This window comes from Amblyomma americanum, chromosome 11 (genome assembly GCF_052857255.1).
Source record: "Amblyomma americanum isolate KBUSLIRL-KWMA chromosome 11, ASM5285725v1, whole genome shotgun sequence".
Classification (NCBI taxonomy): Eukaryota; Metazoa; Arthropoda; class Arachnida; order Ixodida; family Ixodidae; genus Amblyomma; species Amblyomma americanum.
The window spans coordinates 31131758-31159163 of NC_135507.1; the positions used below are offsets into that span (position 1 = coordinate 31131758).

The 27406-nt window shown below is 44.3% G+C and overlaps 3 protein-coding genes across 4 annotated transcripts in view; 1 reads left to right on the forward strand and 2 right to left on the reverse strand.

Moving 5' to 3' along the window:
* Positions 1 to 1860: 1860 nt before the first annotated feature.
* On the reverse strand, positions 1861 to 21243 carry AMPKalpha (AMP-activated protein kinase alpha subunit). The gene is made up of 15 exons (XM_077644202.1): positions 20913 to 21243; positions 20132 to 20273; positions 19950 to 20043; positions 19445 to 19589; positions 19213 to 19300; positions 19034 to 19103; positions 18638 to 18686; positions 17692 to 17797; positions 15837 to 15942; positions 14486 to 14668; positions 11806 to 11920; positions 10473 to 10543; positions 7475 to 7540; positions 7306 to 7405; positions 1861 to 4388 (listed from the first exon to the last, which is right to left on the reverse strand). Exons 1-15 carry the CDS (start codon positions 21019 to 21021, stop codon positions 4300 to 4302), a joined length of 1533 nt encoding a protein of 510 aa, XP_077500328.1. The 5' UTR covers positions 21022 to 21243; the 3' UTR covers positions 1861 to 4299.
* Positions 21244 to 21320: 77 nt separating this feature from the next.
* LOC144111070 (armadillo repeat-containing protein 7-like) lies at positions 21321 to 24135 on the forward strand. The gene is made up of 5 exons (XM_077644203.1): positions 21321 to 21533; positions 21616 to 21714; positions 21803 to 21871; positions 22449 to 22586; positions 23884 to 24135. The coding sequence occupies exons 1-5, from the start codon at positions 21362 to 21364 to the stop codon at positions 24033 to 24035; spliced, it is 630 nt and encodes a 209-aa protein (XP_077500329.1). The 5' UTR covers positions 21321 to 21361; the 3' UTR covers positions 24036 to 24135.
* Positions 24136 to 25862: 1727 nt separating this feature from the next.
* LOC144111071 (sushi, von Willebrand factor type A, EGF and pentraxin domain-containing protein 1-like) overlaps positions 25863 to 27406 on the reverse strand; it is a 54787-nt gene continuing 53243 nt past the window's right edge. For both annotated transcript variants that reach the window (XM_077644205.1, XM_077644204.1), the window contains one exon: positions 25863 to 27310. In XM_077644205.1, coding sequence (XP_077500331.1) covers positions 26972 to 27310 — 339 coding nt within the window. In that variant the 3' untranslated portion in view covers positions 25863 to 26971. The remainder of the gene's footprint in view (positions 27311 to 27406) is intronic.

Consider the following 27406-nt stretch of genomic DNA (forward strand, 5'->3'; position numbering starts at 1 on the left):
CTGCGCCACTTTGTGCCAAAACGACTTCAGCATCTGTGCTCCGGCAGTGGTCGCGAACAGCGGGATCATTCGTTTCTCGAAAAGAAAATGCAGCTGTAACATTCCGCGCGGTGGGCGCCTCCGGCACAGTTTCTAATTTTCATGCTCTTTTAGGCGGTTTGAGCAAGTGATGGTGCGCGCGTGGCCACTCCCGAGTCCCGGCTGTCATTGCTGCTGACGCTGAGGAACTGAGTGGGGCAGCGCGGCATTTCATAACTTACGCACAAAGCATTGAAAAGGAGGCTGAAAGCGTTGCGAGCAAAGTCGGCGCTGAGCCATGTTGATTTTGAGGGCCCAGCGGATTTAGAATAAAGATGGATTGGTATAGTTTTATGTTTACCAGCCCGTGGTCGAATGCCACATCTCTGGGTCTGCGGTGACTCAAATTGTTACCGCGGGTTTGGGAGCATTTTCGCCCGTCATAAGTGTCTGCGCGGTGCAGCCGACACTGTTGAGTCATGAAAGGAATATGAATTGATAAACAAATGTCTTAGTATTTCGAAAAATCAGATTCATTGTTGCAGACTACTTTGTCTGCTATGTACCATTGTTAAAAAACCTACAGTGCCTATTACCAAAATTTGCATTCATTAGGCGGTTTCAGTATGGGGTACATCTGCTTCTATGTTAGATTATTCTACCGAAATTCAGATAGGCCTGTTCCAAACTGCAGTGCCGCTGCGATGGTACAGTGCTTATGGTGCTCACCTGCTGACCCGAAAGATGCGGGTTCAATCCCGGTCAAGGCATTCGCATTTTTATATAGGTAAAGTGCTACACAGGCACGTGTATTGTGTGGTGTCGGCTCACATTTAAAGAACTCTCGCTGCGGCATGCCTCATAATCAAAGTTGTTTTGACACATAAAACCCCTGCAATTATTATACAAACTGCATCAAAATAAAATTTATTTTGCTCGAAGACTGTCCAAGGTGCAATTTTGGCTGCGCCAAACTGCTCCAATATGCAAATTTGCCTGAGCCATATTGCTCCTAAACACGATTTTGCTTGCTCCAAAATGACTTTATACAGTCCCACCCGAGCGTTGTGCATTGTGGCTGCCCACTGGGTTGTGAGTGATCTGCCCAGGTGTGTGCGTGTATGTAATATATACATATCCTGGCAACCTGCTCACCATGGCTGGTGGCAGCCTGGTTCTCCTCTGCAAGAACAGTGGCGCATCGCTTAACTGCTGCACCACTGCATCAAGAGTTTTAGAGTACTCCCAGGGATCTATGGTTGTAAAATAAAAGAATGACCAATTCTGCATATACGGGCAGTAATCTATCTCGCCATGAACATCGGAACCGAAATGCGCATCTAATTCCCATTTGGTCTAACTATGCAAATCAAACGTCATTTTTTTTCCCCCCATTGTGCAAAGCTTCGCGCGGCTTCTGTAAGAGGCTTCGTTTTGCCTCTTGCTTAATTTTTGTCTTGGGACTGACGAGACTTCTAGAAGAAAGACGTGGCGGTATGATACGCAGCTGGTAGGCCGAATCGCTTGGAGTTCATCTGTGCCTAAAAAGTAGTTTACACTTAATAGAATTACAGCCAGAGGGCCCAAACACTGATCTTGCAATTTCGACCATGCACTTTGTTTCATATCGCTCTTTGTTTTCGTCCAAACACTCTCCGACGCTTTGAGAACAACGAATGATATGTGGCGGAGTACTATGGTTTCGCAGCCTCTGCAGCGTTGACTGCTATGATTGAAATAGAGTGTTTATAACACAAATTTTGCGAGCTAGGAAAGAAAAATGTTATGGTATTGCACCAAATTGTGGTTACTAAAGAACACATCATGCAAAGTCCAAAACGATTCGATTCAAATGTTTAATAACACCTTGGAGATAAGTGCCAAGACGCATCACGAAGCCTGGAATGGCTCATTAAAAAATCTTGTCTAGTAAACTTGCAGCAGTTTTGCTTAACTTGGTGTTTTGTCTAACTTAAGACTATCTCTGCGCTTAAATTCTTATTCGGCCAATTTTTGTAGGACTTGGCAGCACTGAATTTACTGAAGTCGCCTATCACACTTTCACTAGCGAACATAATGCTCTGCTGTTTACACAACCACAAATAAGTTTAAAGTTCCCAGTAACTACCAAACTTTAGCTGTTTATACAACAGGGGTATATTTACTATGGTTTACATTCCTTATATTCAAGCTCTGCAAAACTGGTGCAAAGAAGAAAGCATTTTACAGTGATGCTCACAGCCTAAACCAATTATGCGTTCATAAACTTCAGCGTGAGGCTCCTTCGGAATATTTAGGTTTGTCCCGACAGTGCAAGACACAAACAGTCGGGAATGCTTGGTGAAATGTAAGTGCAAATGCAACCACAAAAGGTGTGCGACTTTGCAAACATCAGTACGGCATTAGGCTCTACAGCCAAGTACCACAATTAAGGCAAGAAAGACATGATTCAATGGTATTGTTCTTGTATTGACGTATACGTACATATGTATATATTTATAATATGTACAGGATAATTCATTTTAGACTACAGAACAAAAAACAAGTTCCCCTCCATCTCTACTACTGCATGCTTGGGGTATCTGTCCCAAGTGCCAGCTAAGCTGGTAGTTTATTTTTTTTTTTCTACATAAAGTTTCTGTCTGCCACACAGCTTTCCAACAACTCGCATGAGCTCGGGAGGCCCACATTCAGGCTACACACAGCCGCACCAGTAACTGCCTGTGACTTTTGCTTTCTAGATCAACACTGAATGTGTATTTTAAATCCCTCCTCACTCCAGAAATACTGATTTAACACAGCATTCAACGCTTTTAATGCTATTGGGATGTTGCAGTAAACTGTTCCAGTAGTGATGTGCTGGACTACATAAAAGCACATGTTACTTGGTTTCAATGCCAGGCTGTCTGATGGCGTTGCATTACCACTGCACGTCAATATTTTTTATTTCATTTTGGCGGTGTTTCGTCAGTCCAGCTGTTGCATATCTTTGTAACAGACTAGATTGTCAAACATCCTTCAGTGCTTCATGCTGCTACAAGCACAGGCTTGCAGTGTTTTTACTGCAAGTGCATATACTTATTCATCTGCTGAATTAAAGACAGACTACAGGCCATCCCTGTGTTCCGTCAGTGGAGCTGTGGAGAAATGCGCAAACTGCACATTAAACCAAGATGAGAAATCACATTAACGATAACAGCAGCAATTCAGTAAAACAGCTCGGCCAAAGCGGCTTCTATATAACAGGCCTGTCTCCACAAGAGGAGGCCATGTATCTAAACAAAAAGCCACGATGGTCCAAGAACGGGTTTGGTTCATGGTAAATGTTAATCTCTCATATTCTGTGCAAATACCTGTACTAGCACCACTATGTGGAGTTTGAAATGACTGTTATTAAAGGCTGCTGTGACACAGGCCAAAGCAAGGTCTGTGACGCTTGAGTGGCTAGCATAGCTACCTTTTGCTTTTTCCTCCGTACACATTCTCGTCACAGTAGAAACGTCTTTTCTTTTTCTTTTCTCTAAGTAGACTAAGAAAAAGTAACGAGAACTAAAACATCCTATATATATATATATATATATATATATCCATCTCCACTCGCAAAGAAAGGAGCGGACTGTGCAACATGGCACATGCAAGCACGTACATAATAGGTGGCTTGTTGTATATAGGGTACGGTGACTAGATTCGGCTAACGCGCCACCCGTTCCAATGAGAGAAAAAAAAAATGTATGGCAAGTGTTGATCGAGGCGTGGGGACACTTTTCGAGGGAGAAAAGGCAATTAATTGTATGCGGCCTTAAATCCCATGGCTCTGTTAACATGCATCTTGTGTAGACTACATCTGGATCCTCATTCAGAACGAGAGATTACTCTCGGCCTTCACAAAAAAAAAAAAGAAAGGACTAAAGTGTAATTAAAGGCGCATTTTCCAAGCTGCAGCCACTGCTTTCAGCATGTGCCGAGTTGCAGTTTGGTTGGGTCAGGCTTTTGGTTAGCCCGAACATCCTCACTCCTGCCATTCAGCTATGCGCACCAGTCCTAGAGCAGGCAAGTACTGCCACAATGCCTGGCGCTCGGGAAATGCTTCAGATAAGTCAATGCACTATTGGAAAGCGACAACGACTGGGGGGAAAAAAGTAGAATCTGCGCTGACCATGCCTTGCAAGGTCATTGTTCGGAGGATAGCACGCTAACCCAATCTAGCCACCGCTGCAAACACTGGGGATTGAGGTCGATTTGGAAGTTGGGCTGGCACCGTGGACCAACGCGACGTGCGGCTCAGCGGGCCAGCTGAGTGATGAGTGCGGCGCACATCTCGAAGAACTCCATGGTGTTGTGGACCTGGGTGTAGTTCGTCTCGGCAACGCCTGCACAGAGTCAAATTCCACAAACAGTGAGTAAAGCAAGCGCTCACCAATATAGAAAAAAAAATTTTTTTTCTGCATGTTACATAGGCATGACATGTCTCTAGAAAATATAAAACAATAGTAAAAAGATTGGAGAAGTGAGAAAGAAATCTGTGAAGAAAATGCATATGTTGTGCACCCTATCAAGCTATTTTAGCAACCACATATAGTTATGCGTTTTTAATGGTGTTTACCTTGGTGTGTAAACACGTGCATGCACAGCACACTGAAAATTTACAGCAGTGGGATCAAGAAAAAAGTGCGTAAACCTATACATAAAGTCAAGTTACACTGATCTGTTCTAACGTCAGGAGCTTAAGTACACAAAAATTCAGAATTGCAGTTTTCAGACAACAAGCAAGTACAAAGACGGCTGGAACTGTAGCTACGAATTCCTTGCAACACGGTTGATTCCAGAGGCACTCTCTTTTCAATGTCTCACTCTCTCTCATCAACCTTTCTCAAGGAAGTACAAGTGCTCAGCCAGGGGATGGTTAAGATACTTTGCACAGAGACTTCATCACAGAGTACAGTCTAAAGCTTCAAATGTTAGAGCATAAAAGCCATTAACTCAGCTTCATTCAAATGTGGTAGTAGAGGCCACATCTGGAATCTAAATCGGGGACTGAACTCTCAAACCAGCCTGCACATGTTTCACAGACAGCTGTGATCACAACTATGACAGACCTTCTCAAGGTAATCTAACCAATCATGAACATTTTCAAAACATGAATGTCCTGGAGTACATATATGTGGAGAATGGCAGAGTCTTCGAAACTTTTTTTTTTCACCCCGACCAAATTTCACAACTATCGTGTAAATCTGATGCAGAAATGTAGCTGGCCAGTGCGACCTGAACAAAAACGTGTCTTCAGTTAAGTGCCAGTGCTTGTAAATTCTTTTGTCACCGAAAACTAGGCTTCACGTTGAGATAAGGCTGGAAAGTGGTTCTACCAGCCAAGTCCTCAGAATGCAAGCAATGATTCGTCCAACAGGAATCATTTATGAAGCAGTACATCGTTCTAGCCAATGTGCCTTTCAAACTGACAGGGCATTCCAAATGGTTGCTGCAGTGTCAAAAAGCATGCGCTGGGAGTTAAAATATGCACACACCTGCCAGTCGTGTAACATGGGCATGAAAATACGATGACTGAAGTTCATAATGAGCAAAAAATAGTGAGTCAGAATGGTCCTTTGGTACAACGTCTATTTAGATTGTTGCAATTTAGGTGCGGCCCAAATTATATCTTGCAGCAGAACACGTTCTTTTGCCTATTCTTCGGACAAAAACTAAAATCTGGCACGCCCAGGCCTGTGGAATGACTTAAGGAAAAACCTGATTTATCCCTATAAAAAAATTAGAATTATAGGAGCACTACAAACCAGTACATAACATTTTAAAAGTTACCTGTTAGTCCTTTCCTTTATACGTATACTGGCTACATTAGTACTGGCTGACTGGTGCATCTAACTTGATAATGCTTGGATAAAGCCCATGTAGGATAGGTTTTATGTTCATGCACAGGATGCTAAGCAATATTTTTGGGAACAAAACGACGCAGCTGGCCCCGCATTTGGGAAATGTCCTAGTGAACATGTGCAAGTTGGACATGCTCTCTTGCTCTGCAAACGGCACAGCCACCTGCATGAGTTGCTATAAGCTCTTGCCTCCTTTAAATCAAACACAAGCAGCCTGTTTCTGCCCTGAACTATTTTGTACAAATCATAAGCATTTATAGCACAAGTTTTCTAATACAAGCCCATTTTTTTATGAGTTGCTAGAAGCTCTGTTTCTGCCTGTTTCTGCCTCTGAATGATTTTGTACAAATCATAAGCATTTATAGCAAAAGTTTTGTAATACAAGCCGATTTTAGCCTTTACAGATTTTTATTTTAAAAACTTCAAGCGATAAGTCGGTGCGGCCTTTTGAGATGGACTGTAGAGCAAGGTGAACATTAAGTACCTGACTGGATCAATAATTAAATGATGAAGTAACTAAAATAACTAATAAAAAGTTTTTTTTTATTTTAGTGAGCAACATTATACTGTGAAACTGATGGCCTCCAACATTGAAGGTAAGTGCTGTTTTTATTTAAATTTTTTTAATTGGCAATGTAGTTAGAAATATCGAATGCCATGAATACACATTTGAAAGCTCGCTGAGCTGGCTTTCCCAGATTGCATATTTATAAAACAGCGTCTCTCGCATATTTGATATATCAAATACAGATGCAGTTGTTGCATTTGATGATGTAGAAGAAGTTAACTTGATTTCAGTGACGATATCGCGCGCAACGATGCCATTTTATAATTAGGTAATGCGAGAAAACCAACTCAACAGTTCTCAAGTTGACACATTCGATATTTCGAACAACATTACTGGTTAAGAAAATTTAAAAACAGGGCTCACCTTCCATGGTGATGGCCACGAATTTCTCTATATAACCTTGCCCCCTAAGATCAAAAATAAAAAGGTTTATTAGTTAATTTAGGTTCATACGTCTAGTTATTGATCCATATAAGGTAGATAATGTCTGCCTTGCTGTACAGTCCAGCTCAAGAGACCGCACCGATATATCTCTCACATTTTTAAAATCAAAATTTGTACAGGTTAAAAAGAATCACCCTGTATATTCACTTCTGCGTTACAATAATCGATGCAGCTGGAAGTGCAGTTTCAGCCAAGACGACGTAAAAGAAAAGACGAGTCTGCTATCGCCGCCTCTGGATTTGGCGCAGCAACCAACCGGTGCAAACCAAAGTGGTCACTCTTGCTTAGTGGACACTTTCAGATTACAGGCTCTACAATATCTTTGCTCATTGAGCGTAAGTTAATGCCGTTAACTACAGCTACAGAACGATTTGCAGCAGAACTGACTTGGATCCTGCGGTGCTGTCTCCTCGTTGGTTGGAAGGGACTTGAAGTCGAGGAGGAAGCTCTTGTATTCCACCTGGTACAGCTGCAGACTCATCTTCACCTGTGGTGAAAAGTAGAAGCCTCATCAGATTCTTCCACTCACGGGGAGCACAGGCAACCAACCGCTTACCGGGCGTGCATTGTTTGGGTTTTTCCGGCGGACACGCACGTGGAAAGGGTTGACCACCTTCCATTCCTGCAGGGAGAAGAAACAGATAACAATCAAGGAGACAAATCAGATGATGTGTAGCAAACTTTGAATCCCAGTGCTGAGCCATTATGTTGCCTCCAGGGGAAGGGGAAATATGGCAGAGGACAAATTTGAGTTTGAATTCCTTTATTCTATCACAGTTAAGAATTTTGCATGATAGAAACATACAAGAAAAACACTGTACAGTAAGCTGTGATAAGGAAGGCGAGAAAAAAAGCCACGGTTTTGTGGCTCGACAGGCCCCATCTCCCATAGAACAAACATCTACATCGACAGCGGCAGCAGGGAAAAGAATATCACCAACAGCAAATCATCACCAAATAGAAATCACCAACAGAATGTCATGTAGTGGCAGAAAATAAAAAAAGACAACATGAAACTGGTCATATGATTAGAAAAATTATGCACTCAAGGAACCATCATTCGCAGTTGCCTGATGAGATCACAGCGACCAACTCTTTTTTGTGTAATGTACGCAGGCTCTCTGCGGTGAGGTGTAGTTTATTTAGTGCTTGTGGAAGACTGATACAAATCATCTGCATGCCTTAATTTGTGCGAGGTGTCGGTACGCACCAAATTTCTGGATATCGAGTAGGCCGAGACAAAGTGTTTTCTCTTAATTTTGCTATTTTATGCATTTCTGATTTAAGAGTTAACAGAAGCTTGCACACACAGAGCATATTGACTTCAATTACTTGATATTTTGCGAAAAGTGAATGAGAGTGGGCATGACTAGTCTGATTTGCAACTGTGCGTAGGCCATTCTGCTGCATAATCACCATCTTTTGGAGAACTCTTTTTGTGCTGTTTTCCCCAGACTAGATGGCAGCAGGAATCTGCAGTAGAGAGAATAGGATGGGGGGAGAGCAATATTTTCTAAATATTACCATCCCCTTGTCACCAATTTAAAGTGAAAGCCTTACTACTCCCCTTCGTAGCTTCTTCGCCGTGTGCGTAAGTTTGACCTTGAACCGAGGAGAAACCACGTGACAGCTATGGCGTCACCCCGCCGCCGCCGCCGCCGAAACCGAGCGCTCTCCTCTGTTACTACAGGCCGTCGGCGTTCATTTGGCAATGTTCTAGACTCCGATGTGAGGCAAGGAAGGGCGCATAATTTGCAGGGTGGGCATGCTGCCTATCCAGTGTGTGGAACGCACTCAAAGTTAGACACCAAGCCACGTCTGCTTGCCCGATAGGTTTTGCTCTCTAACCAGGTTCAGCAATAGTTAAACTGCAGCTAATTTTTTTCAATCCCCCCCCCCCCCCCATTTTTTTGCCTGCAGACAAACAAACAGGTATGCACCACAAGACATTTGAGTTGGCCGCAACCTTGCATCCTCCACGCCACCATCCAGTGGCGGGAGGTTCAGAGGCTGTGGCATTTGATGCTGAGCACAATGACCTCACAGGTTCGCCTGCCCATCCCCATCCCTCTAGACATGTACGGCAGTGATCACTGCCCTGTGAAGAGATGTTGCATAGGAAGGTGACAGTGGCACTGGCTTGTCGATCAGGCCAATGCTTTCTTGTGACATGATACAGTGCTTGTAGTGAAGATTAGCTTTGGCACTGTTTCAATGCCTATGTTTCCAACTCTGGCCACTCTGTAGGCCAGGGGTTCTCTAACTTTTTTGCCCCAAGGAACCCCAAAGCCATCCACATGTGCCAAGGAACCCCCCACACTCCCCGCACACGCCCACCAGAAGTGTACTGGAAGGGGGGGACAGGCCAGTGTGGGTGCTCGCAGAACCCCTGGGTTCCACGGAGCCAAGTTTGAGAACCCAAATGATTTGGTTTGGTTTATGGGAGCTTAACGTCCCAAAGTGAATCAAGCTAGGAGGAACGCAGCAGTGAAGGGCTCTGGAAATTTCAACCACCTGGGGCTCTTTAACGTGCACTGACATTGCACAGTACATGGGCCTCTTGGATTTCGCCTCCATCAAAATGCAACTGCTCCGGCCAGGATTGAACCCATGTTTTTCAGGTGAGCAGTTGAGCGCCATAACCAGTGAGCCACCGCGGTTGCTGGAACCCAAATGGCTTTCATCCTTCCTGCTTAACATGTACACACAAAAAGAATGTGCAGATGTAAGGCTGCTAAAAAAATTATGGGATGATCAGACATCTGATGTGACAATTCTGGAAAAGCAGTTGCATTTGCTCTCGATTACGTTGATGATTTTAGTCTAACCTGAAGCTTCACGCATGCTGGAGGATTTATCTGGGAGGTGAAGGCGGGTGGAAGCAGGACGAGGGTGGCGGTGGCTGGACGGGTAGTCCCCTAGCTAGGGGGGTAGTGTGAGGTGGGGAGGTGGCTGCTGCTTTTGGAGGGCAACTGGCATTCCCAGTGCGTCTTTAAATTGGATCTGGCTTGCTTTTTCATTCAGATGCTGCTTGGGCTTCTAACGGATGTAGGCCTTGTAGATGTTGGAAGTAGGCGGGTTGGGTGGATGGGTGATGAATGGCGCTTTTGAAGGGTTAAGGTGGGCAGGGGTGGTGGGTCCAGGGTGGTGAGGATGTGTGGGTAGCCCCTATAGCTATGGTATGTGGTAGGGAGGTAGGTGGCTGGAAGATCCTAACTTGGGCTGGGGGCTTCACTTCACCAGACATCAAATTCCGAAAAAGGGGGGGGGGGGGGGGGGGGGGCGACCACTAGCACTACTTTTGCAGTAAAATGCCTAAATTCAGTTATGACTGGCTGTATTAGCGGAACAGTCTGTCATAAAAAACTGCAGTATAACTGGACCAAAAATAAAGTGGGGGACGGAAAGTTGGTGTTTGACGCACACATGAATTCAGGTGCCCGGGGAACCCAAAGGGCACCAGCAAGAAACCCGAGGGTTTCAAGGAACCCACTGTGAAAAGCCCTAGTGTAAACGATGACACCGTGGGTGCATCAAAGCAGAATGTTACTCACAAAATTGAGTGCCTTCATGGCGCGGTAGACCTCATTCATGATGTCATGGGGCTTGCTCTGTGATCGAATGCCTGCCAGGAAGGAGGGAGAAAAATAGTGTTACCTGTGAAGTGATCACACTCACAGCAAGATACTTCAGCAAAATGAACAGTAACCTCATTTCCACGAACTACTACTTGTGAGAAACAGAGGCAAGAAGTGTTTACAGTTCCATACGCTATTAACATTTTTACAACCATATTCAAGTCCTGCCAACCTTTAAGGAACCTAGTGCTGGAACATAAAATGTGAGAGTATAAGAGAGGTTTCTCGAATTCAGAAAAAGGCATCATGTTCTGCTGTTGCTGTACTAGAAGTAGTGCAAAACTTTACCGAAAACGGATTAATAACGGTGAGACTCGTAATACCTCTCGGACGACCACTATAACTCAAACGTGTAGGTCCGGCCAAAGGTTCAATGCTTTCAATAGAGAGGATTTTCAGTTACGACCCTAGTGCTGAGTGAACGGCCAGAGAACAAAGCAGGCAACTAGCCCGGCTTGTAAGCCTTCACAATCCAGCAAGATTGTGAAAACAAGCAAACAAAAAGAGACAAAGCAAACAGAAGGAAACAACTAGACACAAGTTGTCTTTCTTGTCTCCTGTCTTGGTTTCTTTCCGCACATGTCTCGCACACTATGGGACCCAGCACAAAGGTTTTTTCCATGCTACTCATTACTGACACAGGACTTCCCACAACAAAAACCCTCGTGGAGATGCAACAATGATGCAGTCCGCACAAAACCAGGAGCAGATTTTCATATCAACAATTTCTCACGAAGGACTGGGGGCTGCCGTGGCACTAACTTACCGCAGCACTAGAATTAAGCTCCATAACCCGATGCACTACAACTTCAACTAGACAGAAAACCATGAGCAATTCCTCTTAAGAAATGGCGCTACGCAGTCATGAGGCCACTTTCTTTCACGACTGCTACTCTTGGGGTATGTTCACGTTTGGATGTTTAGCATCAACAGCGAGCCAAAACTTGTTGCCACTGAAATGCTGTGGTGCTTGTACCAGATGCATCCGCTCCACTGGGGCGACTGAGAGGTTGTACAAGATGTTGATGACAGGCAAGGGTGAGAGTGCAGCCTCCTCATTAGCTACCGACGACAAAGATCGGTTCTGTGCTGGTACCAAGTTGTGGGGTAACCGGTGGAAGCCGAGTCGCAGCAATAAATCTCGCTCGCTCTAGACACTAAAATGCCCAACTGTGAATGCACCGTTAGTCCTCTGGGAACATTACAAAAGTGCAGCTAGCAACAGGGAATAAGGCAATGAAGAACGCACCTAGATGCCACTTTGCCCTCTTCATGGGGGTGCCCTTGCGATCCGCTCCATTCCCTCCGCTGAGCATCCTTTGCCGACTCCCCAAGCGCTCTGGATGTGGCCTCTGGGGGCTTTGCTGCAAGGTGGAGCATCCAAAATTGCCATGCTAAGACGCCGCCCACTCGACAAAGGGTAAACACTACTGTCTAGGCAACAAAAACAATTTTACACTTTCAACAATCCACTCAGAAGTAGCATCAGGCAGTCTTTACAGGGTGCCTCATTTTGTTTAATATTACAATGTCAATATACAAGCTGGTTAGAACCTGTTCATTAACCACTTACCATATAAACATGTGTAAATGCCACGCCCAGGTACGGGCTTTTCCTTAGGAAATATTAAAAAACAAAAACACCTGTAAGGGCCGAACACAGCCTTTCCATGAACCATGCGAGAATAACCTTCGAAATGCACGCACACAGAAGCTTCCAGTTGGCACCCATGGATGTCGCGCGAGGCCGCAGGTAACCATCATCAACAACTTTTTGCAGCGATAGCTGTTAGGCGCCTGTCCCTGGCTTGCGCGACCGCCATTGTCGCCGTTGGCGTAACAAGTGGGTGCATTAATGTCATCAACGCACTCACCTTACATCACGGTCAGCCTGGGTCGCATAACCCTACAGGTGGCTCTGTACGGATGGTGCCTACCAGTGCAGGGGTGCATCACTTGACCACTACACCAGTGCGATATGAGATTACTGTCTTTTATTCCTAAAAATATCCCGTAAACTAAACGCCTAAACAGCTATCGCTGAATCTCGCGTTACGTAGTCGTAACCGTCCTGTGAATTTTTTACTCCTCCACGAACTTCCGATACCCGCATCGGCATCAGTATCACCGGCTGCAGCTTTTCTGTGCCCGTCAACCACACGTGCATTGTGGCTTCCGTGTGCTGTCTGCTTTTTTTTTGTCATGAACTGCCACCGAGCGTTGGAATTTTAGCAAGATGGGCAAACACTTTAATAGCTACCCGGCTGGCTTTTAAATTGAAAGTTGCAGAGTTTCCTCTCGAACAACGCAAGCGTCCAGCGGGCAGGAAATTCGACGCGGACCAGAAATGTGTCCGACGATGGTACAACGAAAAGGATGCATTGAGGAACACAAGCTGCAAAAAGTGCGCTTTCCAATGCAAACAGCGCAAGTTTCCCAAACTGGAAGAAGAGCTGCTTTGCTATGTGATGGAAGTGTGGTACAATAGCTACACACTGACAAATGGACATGGTTTGGACGTGCGAAAAGCATAGTGCGCGAGGACTCGTTGTTTTGTTCTTACTTAAATTTCTTTTTTCACACACTGCGACCATATGCCTCAGGCATAAAATTGGCCCTCAAATCTGGTAAAAAGAAGTGTCGCCCTTACACGCATTTTATATGGTGATCTTTATGATTAAGGACATTTGCTCTACCAGATAACCAAATTTCACATGCAAGGCTCTGCACCTATTACAGCATTTTTATACATAAACATGTAATAAAAAGATGAAATACGCAGCTTCAAATAAGGAACGTCCTGCACACAAGGGCTCTTGTTGAAATTATAGCCACATATATGCACACCGTAAGCACAGGATGATCTAGGTATAAAAAGTCCACGCACTCCGAGTTCCCTTATTATATGTTTTCTTTTGCAGCACCAGAAAGGTGCAGAACCATTCCTAAAGGAACAGTTTACTGTACAAAGCAATTATAAAAATACTGGCACATTCCTGTGGACCTTTCTCTATGGATAATGAGGGCGGAACTCTCAGTTCTGGCAGGAATTTATATCTCAAAATTGGCAGAGTCAGGCCAAAGCTGACTGTGGCATCACACTAACCAAACTTTGAGGTTCTGGTGGCAGTCGGGTTATGTAACCGGGAGTGGACACACTACACTTTATGAACACGACCGAGAGCAACAGAGAAGGTTATTTTTGTTGGAAAGAAAATCAGACGCCTTATTTTTTTTCCTCTTGCAGCTAGTCATCCTTTTTTGCATGACTTAACACTGCTTTTTCTTCATTCCTTAAAATGTTTAAAAAAAATAGACAGCCATCATGTTCACAGTGGCCCTGCCATCAGCAGCACTCCTATCGGCAGAAAACGGTTGCTGGTATCTGACAGATATCACCATTTTACTGACAGTTTTTTTAAAACCATTACAGTGCATTGAAGTATTGTTTTAGTAAAAACCTATGCATCCCAGTTAATTTAATGTTCGACACTGCCACTGCCTGCTGCCTAGGCCACAGGAAGCCATCTGGTCTTTGATGTCAGGGTTTCCAAACGCCACGGGAAACAGACATTCCCATATGTAAAAAATTTTTAAAAATTGTCCTGCCATGTTTTAGAGCTCCACCGCCAGGTACAAATTTTACTAGGCAAGGCACTTTCGATTGCTGCGAAGAGATACAGCCGACAAAAGTTGGTAGACTGTCCCTTTAAGCATACATGACGTAAGTGGGCCCCCTCAATTATTTATAGCTCATATCCTCCTCCTGATGCCAGACAGCGGCAATACATGTCAACTGCTCTGTCTCAGTGAATACCCCGGGTGGAAAGACAGTGTGGTGTGAGGCGAATAATCTGTGCGTTCCCAAAGAACGTGGTCACACTGGACATTACACGTGACGGTTCAGCTTCGCTCTCGCCAAAACTCACATCAAGCAGGGCTGCCGTAGGTGGCGGGCTGGAGGCCAGGTAGAAGTCCTTGATCTCCAGCTTAGCGGTCTCGTCTTCGATGCGCTTGTTGTCCACCACCAGGTTGTAGGCAATTGCCAGCTGGTCATGCGGGTTGCCGCTGAGCAGTGCGCTGTGCAGCTCCTTCTCTTGAACGCCAAACTTCTACTCCAGGCACCATTGCAAAAAAAAAAAAGAAAAAAGAAATGCAGGAGAGGCAAACATACGTTAGGATCTGTCTTCTACAAAAGTGGCTCAAAATTCAAGTTAATGAGGGCTGGAAAGAGAAGAAGCCAAAGCGCAAAGCATGAACAAGAATCCTGGGTTCTGTTTCCCCGTGATGTCATGGACTTGAATAAAGTGATGCAGTATTGAGTAAGATGGCATCGATCCATGGTTATTTGGTGCTAATACTGAACAGAGACATGAAAAAAAGACGTGTCCTGTGAAATGCGTGAAGTTGCATCATGTCTCGTCTCTAGCCATGCCTGTCCATTCATGCATCACAAAATATTGATTACAGGCTCAATAAGAAGGCAGCAACGAGGTAATCACAATGAACCATTCTGACTTTGCGAATCTCCGATGCTCGTTTACATCAAACGGGTAGCAGAGTAATAACATGCTGCACCATGCAATGTCCACACCGTGAGGCATCAAATTACCTGGCTGCATGAGACAGGCAGCTGCTCTCAGTCCGTCACACAACAATGTGCATAGACACCACAACTGTTTCCATTATTCAGCCTCCAGATACACCTCGGTCCAGCCATGTACTCATGTTTGCCACATATGCATTTACCAAGAATGGGTCACGTATACAGAAATGTTTCTTGCATTTTATCCTATACTAAGACCTATTCTAACAGTTATTCTACATTTATTATATTTACAGAGTGCTCACTACTAGTATGAGTAAGGGATCTAAACATGATGCCGTATCAATAGTAATCGCAGTCAGTGTCATGGGAAATATTTTAACTTTTATATATACCTATGGTCTGTGGCTCATCATGTCACCAAGTACAACATGAAGGCTGCATAAGAATTACTAAAATTACTAGAAAGCCTGCCTAACAATACCAAACAAAGGTCTCAGGCAGAGAAAAATTATTTAAACATTTTGAGCAACAATGTGACATACCACCCCTCATTTTTTGAAGCACAGATACTGCACTGCTGAGGTGGCAGATATGCAAACCTCTGGTGACATGTGCATGTCCTAACTTGTAAGAGTTATAAAATCACCAAGTGTACAATATCATTTCATGCAACTCGCTTGTTTGTTGCAAGTTTTGCTGCAACAGGATGAAGTGAGAGAAACTGACCATACCTCACAAACAACTTTCACAGCATCCATGTCGATTATCGAAGCATCATTATCGTTAGGTAGCGGGAACAGGTAGGCGGGCAGATCCTTCTTAAACCAGTCATGGTTTCTGAAAAATGAAAAAAAAAAAAAAAATCCTTGAGACTACAGTAGGAGGCATCTCAGCCTACTTCACTGTTTACACTCTGCTTGGTGGAAGAGGAAATGAAATGCACAGGTCAATATTATGCCACAGTTTAACATCAAGTAGATAAAGATTGAAAATCCTTATGAACACACACATATACACTAAACACACAAATGTATATGCATGCACAGAAACAAACGATCTGTCTGCCTGACTGCCACAAGTAAATGTAAGCACGGCATGTTTGTGTGTGCCTATTTGTCAGCAAAGAAAGAATCCGGCTGGATTACATATGCCATCACATGTATACTGCCATTAAAGTTCCTGCAGCGGATTCTTTTTTTCTTTCATTCACATCTGTATCATGTGCAGTTTACACTCTCTGAGTGCTCACGAGGCGCAACCCTCACAATACCAGGGATCCACAAAAAGCTGACATTTGCCGAGAGGCTCTCTCTGGTTTCCTTCATTTTGTGCCTAGAAATGTGCAGGAAGCTGTCTCTAAGCACAGCATGCAAAAAAAACCGAATGTTTAGGTCATGAGATGACAAAGTAAAGGCTGCTACCAGTTGCAAGTGTAAACAAGCTAGTTATGTTTGTAAGAATGGTTTCCTGAGGAAAGGAAATGGCGCAGTAACTGTCTCTCTTCTCGGTGGAAACCACAACTGCACTGTGAGGGAAGATATGAAGGAGGGAGTGAAAGGGCTGCTCCGATTTTACTGAAGCTTTCATGGTACGCTGTCCACAGTTTTCCGGTCCTTTGTGCCAAGTTTTGCAGCGGGGTGGTTTTTTTGTTCCGGTGGAAATTAATTTAAGAATTTCCCATTTCATGGCCTCACTCAGGGAGAATAACATGAGCAACCTTGTGCGTGTGTGATGTTACTGGATGCATAGGCATTGAAATTAGCTCTGTTTTTGCTGAAGGACAAAATTGTGAGCTGGGTTTGGTCATGCCAGACAAAAAAATGGCCCAAGTTCTCAATTACAGTTGTCAGTTTAGCCAATCAACATGCACTGGGTAGGTTTTGTGACAGTAACCATGACATTGCAGGACCATCTGTCGTGACCTCATCGTTTGGTCGAAACCCAGTTTCGGCATCCTCGTTTTCATAGTTTTTAATTATTTCTACTCGGCATCTTGAGAAACGTTTTTTTCTGTGCTGGAGAAAGGGGGGACTAGGGAATGTTATGTGATTATCAACTCAAAACGTTCAAAAACCCCCGGAGATGGCCTTTAAGGAAGGAAGAAAGAAACAGGTGCTGCAGTGGAGGAGGGCTATGGAAAAATTTTGACCACCTGAAAATCTATAATGTGCACAGCACAAGGGCACCTTTTGCGTTCTGCCTCTATCAAAATGCGGACGCGCGGCAGGAACTTAATCCAAGTCCTCCACCTCAGTAGCTGGGTGCCCAACCACTGAGCCACTGCGGCGAGTGTTTGTTAGTAAATGGAGGAATACACAGGCACTTTCTTCAAGGAGGAGAGAGAAAGATTGTAAAAGCAGCACAGTGGACATCAGAGATATGCACGAATGCTAATAGCATTGCTGAACAGCTGGAGTGTGCTTAACGCTTGCATTCAGATTCTGACAAATTCTAAGCCCTGCAACAAGCCCATTTATGCAACTAGAACTCAACAATTTCGACAGCAGCTTTTAATGTCCTGGGCCACCTGAAAAGAGGTGAAAAGTTGGAACACTGCTTGTTGGTTAGGCTGCAGAATGGCCTTACTTAATGTCCTCCATTGTAGCTCGCTTCATGGGGTCCACTTGCAGGCAGTGGATGAGCAGGCTGACAACTGACTTGTTGAGGTAGTCCGGGATCGGGAAAACACCAGCTGCACACGTGCAAAGCACCCACATCAACAGGAGAGGAACACACACATCACGATGCAGGATAAATATGCTGTTTGCACAGAAACCCGACTACATTGCAAGTCACTGGCTAGCTGTAGAGAGGAAATGTGGGCTAGTTCCTAAAATAGTCTACAGAGAAAAACAGAAATTTGTCCCCATGGTAACATAGAGTGCAGCCAATTCAACCAGTGATGTAAAACCAGCCAGCCAGTAATGTGAGAAGGGCAGAATGTTTGACAAACTCAAGGCAGCAAATGCCTCCCTGGTGCAGTTTATAAAACATCCCATGGTAACACACTTTGGAATTTCACAAAACCACATCGATTTGCCAACAGCACCACTCAAACCATAACTCCAGTTTTGTATGGCAATGTAACAGCAACTTCTGAAGTAGAATCAGTGCACACCACTGATTTAAATCCATCTAGTGTCACCTTTCGCAACACATAATATAAATGTGGCATGACTTTAGGCATGACTACACAGTCATTCTAGACACGTGCTTGTTTTACAGTGAAATATGCTTTTCGGGAGCCCTCTCCATTAGACTCGGAGCATAGACCGTTAACATCCAGACCCATGTCATCACATGACAAGTGACACCCATGTGACCAGAACCAGCACATGACCGTCAGCCCGTTGTGGTAGCCTAGGTTACCACAGTCTGTAGGTTTTGGGCATTAGAAAAAGACAGGCAGAAGCATGGGGACAGCTTTCACGGAGTTCAGCATGCCATACAGTAGAGCTTATTAAGCAATTGTCGTCTTTTACTTTCCTCGACAAAATGAATACTGAAGTAACAAACACCATGCAGAACTTACACTTGATTTTGCGGAACAAGGTTGGGACATGCTCATCATCAAATGGAAGCTGCAAAAGAGTGCCATGTAAGCAAGAGCAACATAAATCAAGTGTTCAGTCAACTATTGTCAAATGTCTTAGAGCAAAAGAAGTTGCATGTTCGATTAAATTCTCCCAATAGAAACACTACAATGGAAGTACACAAAATTCACCTGCACCTGCATGCATGTCATCCCTGCCCGTTATCTGCTACTCTTATATCACAGATGTTGGTAAAAATGGGAGTCCTAACAGCTCATGAAAAGTGAACATGCTTCTTTTTCAAATCTTCATACATCAGCGGGATTCTAGGTGAAAACGTCAAGATGAGAAGGCCGCACCGCGTAACCAGCTCAAAGACTAAAAGAAACACACACCGTTCCACAAAGGAGTGCGTACAGTATGACACCGCAGCTCCAAATGTCAACTTCAGGGCCAGCATAAAGCCTGTGATGAAGGAAGCAAAAAAAGTATCAACACATGCAAACCTCGCCTGGGCTTGTAAAGTAAAGCCACAAATGACAAACCAAAAGTGTGTCAAGAAAAGGCTACGCACTTTCCAGAAATAACCTCAGGTGCAGCATAATTGGGAGACCCACAGCTTGTCCTCAGGAATTCACCGTCCATCATCATGTTAGAAAGTCCTAGGGAAAATAGGTACACAGCAATGTCACTAACCGCATTACGAGTATGAGCTTCAGAGCATTAGCGAAAGCTTTTGATGCTGTTTTAAGCAAGGTCCAAACTACTGCCTTTTGTTACAATGCGTCACGTGAGCATGAACTCACCAAAATCTGCGATTTTGACGTTCAGATTTTGGTCGAGCAGAAGGTTCTCGGGCTTTAAGTCGCGGTGGACAACCATGTGCCGATGACAGTATGCCACGCCCGAGATGATTTGTTGGAAGAAACGACGAGCTTCCGACTCTTTCAGCTGCAAAGTGAAAGATGAATGGAAGAATGCATTAGTGCCAGTTGTTAGCACATCTTGGAACAAATTTCCTTGATGAATGGATTAACTAGTGTTCCCATCATGAACTTAGTTAACAAAGCAGAAACTGTGCACCTTCTTGATAACTGACTGCAGCTGCTTAAACACTTGGTTTAACACCACATGAACATGCAGGAACAAGCTACTTCCATGTCTGGAACATATCTGGTTAGCTCTTTACGCATTTTAACTTTAAAACTTGTTCCAAACTGCACAGCTCAAGCTGCAATGGGAAGTGGTAGTTCACTGAACAAGCTCTACACCTCTGTTCACTTGAACATTATGCTGTACTATCTGCCTCACCTTTCCGTGCTTCACAATGTAGTCAAAGAGTTCGCCGCCACACACATACTCCATGATCATGAAAATGTCAGTCGGAGTGCTGATGACCTGATACCTGAATGAGAAGCAGAGACATAAGTTGCCATTTAACAAAGCCCAGTTACACTGTGCTTAACTGAGTTTTTCGTGATGGTTTCGCTTACAATTTGATGATATGAGGGTGCCGAAAGAGCTTGAGGTTTTGTATCTCCCGTCTGATCTTTCCGACGACATCGAGATTCTTTATCTTTTGCCGGTTCAGGATCTTCACGGCAACCTTGTGACCGGTCAGTTGGTGACATGCCGCTGTTGGAGAACGAAATAAATAGCAGCCACGGATTTTGAAACCACCAGCAGACCGCCAAAGTGACTGCACACGCCAGCTCCTTGTGTTTCAGCCGTCAAGAACAAAGGGAATAGCAGGGTGGGCGAAAAACCAGTAATGTGCACTTCTCATGGCTCGGCGCATTAATGAACTCGCTCAAGTGTTGCGCAAATTAACCTGTTGTCCGCAGGCGAGCAACAGCTGCACGTCACCTTCGCCGAGATTTTTCTCGCATTCGCAGCGGTTTGCGAGAATTAAGACGGCCCGCTGCATACCAACTTCGGTATGCAGCGAATAACTACAACCATGCGCAGTATTCCAGAGCGAGTTTACAAATGCAGCATTTTCATTTCACATCAACGCCAGGATTCCGGGGGCTGAAAAGGCGACCAAAAAGTAGCGACCCAACACATGAAATTTCGCAGACGAAAGCGAGTAGCAACAACTGCGGCCAGCAAGCCTTGTCGGCTTGCAATTCGCACCCGCTACGTTTTCAGAGATTTAGTTTTTCCGCGGACGGTCTGCAGTCGGCTACTGCGAAGCACACTCCACGAGCAAGTTAAAGCGGCGGCATAAACACGTGCTACTGCAAATAAAGACGCATTGAAAGGTGCACTTACTTTTCACTTTGCCAAATGTGCCGACACCGAGTGTTTCCCCTAGAATATAGTGTCCTATTTTGACCAGCGGCTGCCCTTGAGCGCCTTGAGGTTGCGATTTGTCCGCCATTTTTTCTTAGGCACTGCGGTGCAAACACATGTTTTCGATCTCGTGCAGCCAGCAGACTGCGTTACGCTAGGTGACTGAAGCGAAAACAGCGTTATTCGTCGCGCGTACACAACGGGATAAATTTAGGTATCGCAGTTATCAAACGATTATGTCGTAAACAACTCAAGAAAAGAGTCAAAAGTGTTTACCACTCTTTTATAAACAGCTGTTTTCACTTTAAGCAGGTGTCGCCATCGGTCGGCAGTGTAGCACACCATTGAGCTCAGCCTCCGAGATCAAAAGCCTCCCGGGTGAACTTATTAGTGACGTCATCCAAATTTGTTCTCGGAGTCCACGTTTAATGGTGGAGAGACGAGCGTGCTGCGTGGAACATTTTTTCTGTTGTTCAGACCTAGAAGGCTCGTGCACGTTCTGTGATGAGCGCATAGATACCATGGCTCGCTACGACCCCAAGGAAAGGTTCAGGTATATCAAAGAGCTTGTGACGGAGTTTCAAGTCAGCTGCTCCAACGGTAAGTGGCGCTATGCCTGATTTTGTATGGCGTCGCAAGCAGAAACTGAAACCGCTTGTCAACTTTGGTTGTTATGTTCCAGAGGCCAAAGAGCAAGTTCTTGCCAATCTAGCCAACTTTGCCTACGACCCCGTAAATTATGAGCATTTCAAACGTTTGAACATACTCAGCCTCTTCATTGGTAAGTTTTGCCGAGTGCTGTTCGCCAGCCTGCCCTGTTCGCGCAGTCGGATTTTCATTTTTTTTTTTTTTCATTCTGTCGTTTACAGATCAATTGGACAGCTCTGACGATAACCTGAGGGAGTTTGCCATTGGCGGGATCTGCAATTTGTGTTCAGGTGAGTGTCTTCGGCAGCAAATTTATTAGCACTTACCTTTAAGAGCGTTGTTCTACTCCGAATAAACAAACGGAGACATGTTCAAGCTTGTTTGCTTTTCACCATCGATTGTTTCGCCCTACCGCGCAATCCTTGTCGCGCAAAAGTAACTATCAACACCCTTGGGTTTGAAAAGTTTGCTGCAAGCAGACTTGTTACTCGACGTAATGGCGTGGTTAGAAATTACGGCACTGAAGGCACACGTTTAAAGTTCATTATCTACGCAGACCTAGTTGGAATTAACATTCAATCAGGACTGAGGAATTTGCTTGACAGTCTCAGTCGGCGTATCGAAAATTCATTCCATTGATTTGTGGCGCGCGGTCAAGGCCAGACTTGCTTTGACAGAGTTAGATGTAGGTGAATTTTTTTTTTTTTCTGCAGCGGTATGCCTGCGTATCAGTGAGGATGGTGTTGAGCCCCATTGCCCACTCTCCTTGTACTAGGGCAGATGGCGCATTGTGCGTTGCATGTGGACATACTTTGATGCGCTGGTCTACAACTGAGTTTGTGCTTAATTATGCTGGCTTCCTTACAGATCAGGACTTCCGTGCAGAGGTCTTGAAACCTGAGAACTTGGACAAAGTAGTGAGGTGCCTCTCTAACTCGCAGGAAGAGACTGTGTTGTCTACTATAACAACACTTATTTCCCTTGGCCTCTCTGGCTGTCAAACTGGTACGTGTTTATTTCACACAGTTTAGTCACATTTTGGCTGCATTTTATCGCCAGATTCCACCGGTTTCTGACGTATGACTACTTTGTGCAAACCTTGTGTTCACTTGTTGATTTTGCTTAATTCGTAGTGATACTGAGCACCTACTGCTGGCCATTTTTTACATGAGTACTGCAGTTTGCAATCAGTTTAACAACTCGTCTGTTTGAGATTTGAGAAATTGATATGAGGAAAAAACTGTGAAGTTTCCTCACATCAAACTGTGAAGTAGGTGCAGCTTAAAATGCTGTGCTGTGATGCTGAGTAGTGATGTGCAGTGCTTGTTGCGTCCATCTCTCATCTTCTATCCCCGTTTTTTGTGCCTATAGTACATTTCATTTTGTTCAAACCTCTGTCTTGCTGAATGCAATGAACTGGTGCGAGTTGGTATTTAATGCTGTCCCGTTTTGTTCAAACCCATGGACAGACCCTGTTGTACTGGTATGTCTTGTGTAGTTGGTGCCTAGTCCTTTTGCATCTATTTTTTAGAATATACAATGCATCCTTGCGTGCATCTGAACTCTGTAGGAATCAGTTGATTATCAGGGCAGTTTGTCTTTCCTCTTCTTGTGTGCATGTGCAATTACATCATGAGTGCGAGACTTGTTTGGTTATTGCAGTGCTGCTTATTGCATGAAGACAATAGGGGGAATAAGGATGTCTTTGCTTATGGATGATGGAACTTTATAGCAGCAGCTGTTAAGCGCTTGTTCCCTGGGTTTCAGGTCATAGTAGTCAATAACTAGTGGGTGATTGCCACGAGAACCACCCGAAGGCTGCTTCCCACGTAAGGAGAAGTTAGTGACGGAAATGAAGCAGTGTGCACCCGAAGGGTGGTTCTGTTAACATTGGAACCATCCTAAGAGTGGTTATTTACTGTGGAAGGAGGAGGGTACAGTAAGAGGAAAAGGAATCTGCAACAGGAGGGTGGTCACCATGGGAATCACCCAGAAGGTGGGTACCCCGGAAGAAGTGTATGACAAGATTGGAGCAACGTATACCCGGAGGGTGGTGAGTAAGGCGGAGAGTATATAGCAAGAGTGGAGGAATTTGCATTAGGAGTATGGTTATTATGAAAGGTGGAGGGTATGGTGGGTGCAAAGATTGCACATTAGTGTAATCGTGAAGTGAAAACACATGAACAGCTATCGCTGAGTCCCACCTTGCACAGTGGTAATCGTCCCGTGTTTTTTTTTTGTGCATGTTAGAAAGGTTCAAGTAAAGGGTGGTCATAATATTGTTAAACTTTTTGTGATGCAGACATAACCACGGCATCTGTGATCGACTGCATGTTGCGGTACTCCGAATCGCCAAACACACGGCTCAGCAACCTTGCAAAGATCTTCCTTGAAGACATATGCAGTCCTGAACAGATCAGCAACGTCGCAGGTGCAGCCACCGCTGTTCCATAAAGCAAAACACCAAACATCTTTTGTGCCCAGTATCAACTTGTCTTTGTTGGGCTGGCAAGCATTGTTTAACATGTGTAAATAAAGTTTCATGACATAGCCAGTCGTGCTGTATAGACCTATTAAGATGGAGAGTCTTGTGTAAAGACTAACATTTAATGTAAGTGGACAGAGAGAATGCATTTCCTTGGCACTATATTTGTACATACAGAAGGTCAATCCAGCACTCGTATTGGCAGCAGTAGACTGTGTTCAGAATCTGCTGTGATTAAAACTATCCTCGCATTTTCATGTCTATTCCACTGTACCTATTATATGTGGGGTGTCTTGGAATAAAAAATTGAATTTATGTTGAACAACGCCTTTGATAGTGCCTTCCTCAGCTTTCTATGTCCACCATAGCTGATGCTGCTTGGAACGAGAAGGGCAGTTATGGCTAACTGTGTGTGGCTCTACATAATCACAAGTTTCCTTTTGAATGACTAAAATTTGAGTAATTCATTCGTAAATAAATAAATTTTCTACTTTATACTGTAATGCATTTTGAATCCAGTTTTCTTACCAGCTTTATGGCATTTTGCTTGGTGTTCTCATTACGGTAGTAAGCCATGGAGAACATGATGGAATCTGTAATTGAACCACGGTGGAAGAATAGACATAGTCTATTCTTCCACCGTGGTTCAATTACAGATTCCATCATGTTCTCCATGGCTTACTACCGTAATGAGAACACCAAGCAAAATGCCATAAAGCTGGTAAGAAAACTGGGTTCAAAATGCATTACAGTATAAAATCGAAAATTTATTCATTCACGAATGAATTACTCAAATTTACTCAAATGGACTATTCTTCCACCGTGCATTGAACAGTGCAGTGTAACTACCATAGTGCTTTTGGTGTTGCAGTGAGCAACAGATTGAGGGCCCTGCTTGTTTTACAGAACTTCCCCAGCATTGGATATGGTTGCATGGTGCTGTGGCCTTCGTAGTTTGCACAAAAGGCTCCTCTGTAGTGTGCACATTGCTTATAGATTGAGCATGTGAGTGCCGCAAGGGCACTGATTACACCGCATTAGCTTGGGTACAGTGAACTAGAATGTTTAGTATGGTGTAGCTTAGTTGCAGGCTTCAATAGTACAAAGTCGTAATTCAGAGATCTGTTGAATTATGTATGGCAGACATTTGTAATGGGAAAGGCATTCACTCTAAACTGTAGGCATGGGTGTTTATAGTTATGAGGGTAGCAAGACCTCATGACAGTGGTGACGCACACTTGTAGGATTAAGGTGCATCATAGCGTAATTAGACACAAACTCTTTCACAGCAAGCACAGTGTTGTGAGCTCTACCAAGGCTAATTCCACTCTTGGATCTACCAAGAAGCAGCAGCGGAAAAGAACATGGACAGCTGTTGCTTTATTTTTATTGCCTTAAGTACCACCAACTGGAGTGGACAGTGCAGTATGGAACGCTAGATGAATTGGCACGAAGCCATGTTGAACAACTTTTAAAGGGGACGGAAGCATAGAAAAGATGACAGGGATTCTCACATGAACAATCTACGCGAATGTATCTGAGCTTTCAGACCGAAACATGCTTTAATCTTTAAAGGAGACTGTGATCTGCATTTGCTTGGAAAAAGACAACTCTATGGCACGTGACGGGACTGAACACAACATAAACTGGATCAGTGCTGTCTACAGGCTTTATTTTTAAAATCCTGAATAACCTACAAAAATGCAAGCACATTTTAAATGCCTGTGCATGTTCTTTGACCACACCGCAGATTTCTTTTTCAAAACTATGAATTTGTCAGTCTCCATACTTCTAACTTTTTGTAATAGTTGCAGCTCTTGCCAAACAAATTTTTACAAAACACTGAACTAGTGCCCGGCAGTCTATTCTTTCTTTTCTTCCCGGTGGTGGCGTTTCTTGCTGTAGGAAACTGACCTGACAAGAGCCTAAACAGAATGCATGTTATGCCACTTGGCACAAGTTCATGCTGACTGGCACAGCACGATAGACGATGCAAACAAGATCGTTCTCTTGTCTTCTCCTTTGTGTTTTTGCGTTGCGGCTGCCAACATGAGCACTTGAGAAGTTACCAGGTTTTCCATCTTGGTTTATTACATTTCTTTTATCGTGGGTACCTTTTCTAATGCCTATGTGGTTTTTGCAAACCTCAGATTCCTCTTAATGGAATTCAGACACCAAACTTTGGATATCTGTCCAGTCTTCGCAATGATGTAAAAGACTTAAGTAAACGTATAATGCTGAGTTGCGCTGGTTGGTATACATTCATTGTAAAGGTACAGGTTCATTGAAGTGTTTGTCCTGTGTCTTTTTCTGTGGTCCCTCGTCTTTTGCACTGTTTTATGTTGAATTTGTAAACACATAGAGTTTGGCTATGCCCAGATTGCATAAACAGTTTATAATGAAATTCTCTTATTAAGCTGTTTTGGTTTCTGCAACTGGACATTGGCTACGACATGAGAGTTGTAGTTTTGGTCATGTGATGGACACAAAAAAGTACACTATCTTAGCCGCTGCCTTATTCATTGTCATTCCTGCTCTTGGGGCAGGCTAGCTGGTGCAAGAGTGGGAGTGAATTAATACAACAAAGCAGCGATTATACTGCAGTTTTTTTTGTGCCTCACATTACCTAAAGTAAGCTTTGACATCATAACCAATGCTCGGAAGTTTTTAACCAAATCGTAAGAGAAAGAAATTAAATTGTAAGTGAAGCTCACGTGGTGACCCATCTATACTAATGTGTTACGTACTACTGAAAAGAAGAAAACATGCATCCAAAGGTTTGGTGTCCATACTCCTTAATGGTTGCGATTCAGGACTTGAGTGTCCTCGTATCTCATTCAGCGCTTTGACAGGTGCTGCACAGTGCCGCCCATTTGAACAGATGTACACCGTTTCATGGTGTACGTCAAGGTAGGTTGCAAGATGCTTCTGTTCCGCTCCAAGTACCGTCTGCGCCGCACACACGTGAGTTGTCGCCCCGGAGTGAGTGACCTGGGTTGCACTCGTACCGAGCCTTCGCTCCCAACCAGATGCCCTCTAAGGTCACCCGCCCGTGGTCAGGGTCCTGGAGGGGCAAGCAGTGGTCGCGTAGACACTCGAAGCTCCCATCTGGCTTCCACGAGCCATCCGATTGACAAGCGGACCGCGGGTGTCCTCTGGCCGAGTAGCCTTCATCGCAAGAGTAGGTCGCATTGTGACCTTGGGTGAAGCCCGTGTAGTCCACATGAGCATGCTCCGGCATGGCCTGCAGGCGGGCGAAGTACAAAACCCCATTATAGCAAAATAATATTCTGTACAATTTCTCACTATAGCGTAATGAAGCGCAGCAACACAATGTTTA

What these genes read in the sequence shown, in the direction of transcription:
- LOC144111070 (XM_077644203.1), top strand. Translation starts at nt 21,362, where the DNA reads ATGGTGGAGAGACGAGCGTGCTGCGTGGAACATTTTTTCTGTTGTTCA. An exon ending in TCAAGTCAGCTGCTCCAACG is followed by an intron (nt 21,534 to 21,615) that starts GTAAGTGGCGCT and finishes GTTATGTTCCAG; the next exon opens with AGGCCAAAGAGCAAGTTCTT. An exon ending in CCTCTCTGGCTGTCAAACTG is followed by an intron (nt 22,587 to 23,883) that starts GTACGTGTTTAT and finishes TTTGTGATGCAG; the next exon opens with ACATAACCACGGCATCTGTG.
- AMPKalpha (XM_077644202.1), bottom strand. Translation starts at nt 21,021, where the DNA reads ATGGCGGACAAATCGCAACCTCAAGGCGCTCAAGGGCAGCCGCTGGTC. An exon ending in GAGGGCAAAGTGGCATCTAG is followed by an intron (nt 10,544 to 11,805) that starts GTGCGTTCTTCA and finishes CCTTCCTGGCAG; the next exon opens with GCATTCGATCACAGAGCAAG. An exon ending in ACCCAAACAATGCACGCCCG is followed by an intron (nt 7,406 to 7,474) that starts GTAAGCGGTTGG and finishes TTTTCACCACAG; the next exon opens with GTGAAGATGAGTCTGCAGCT.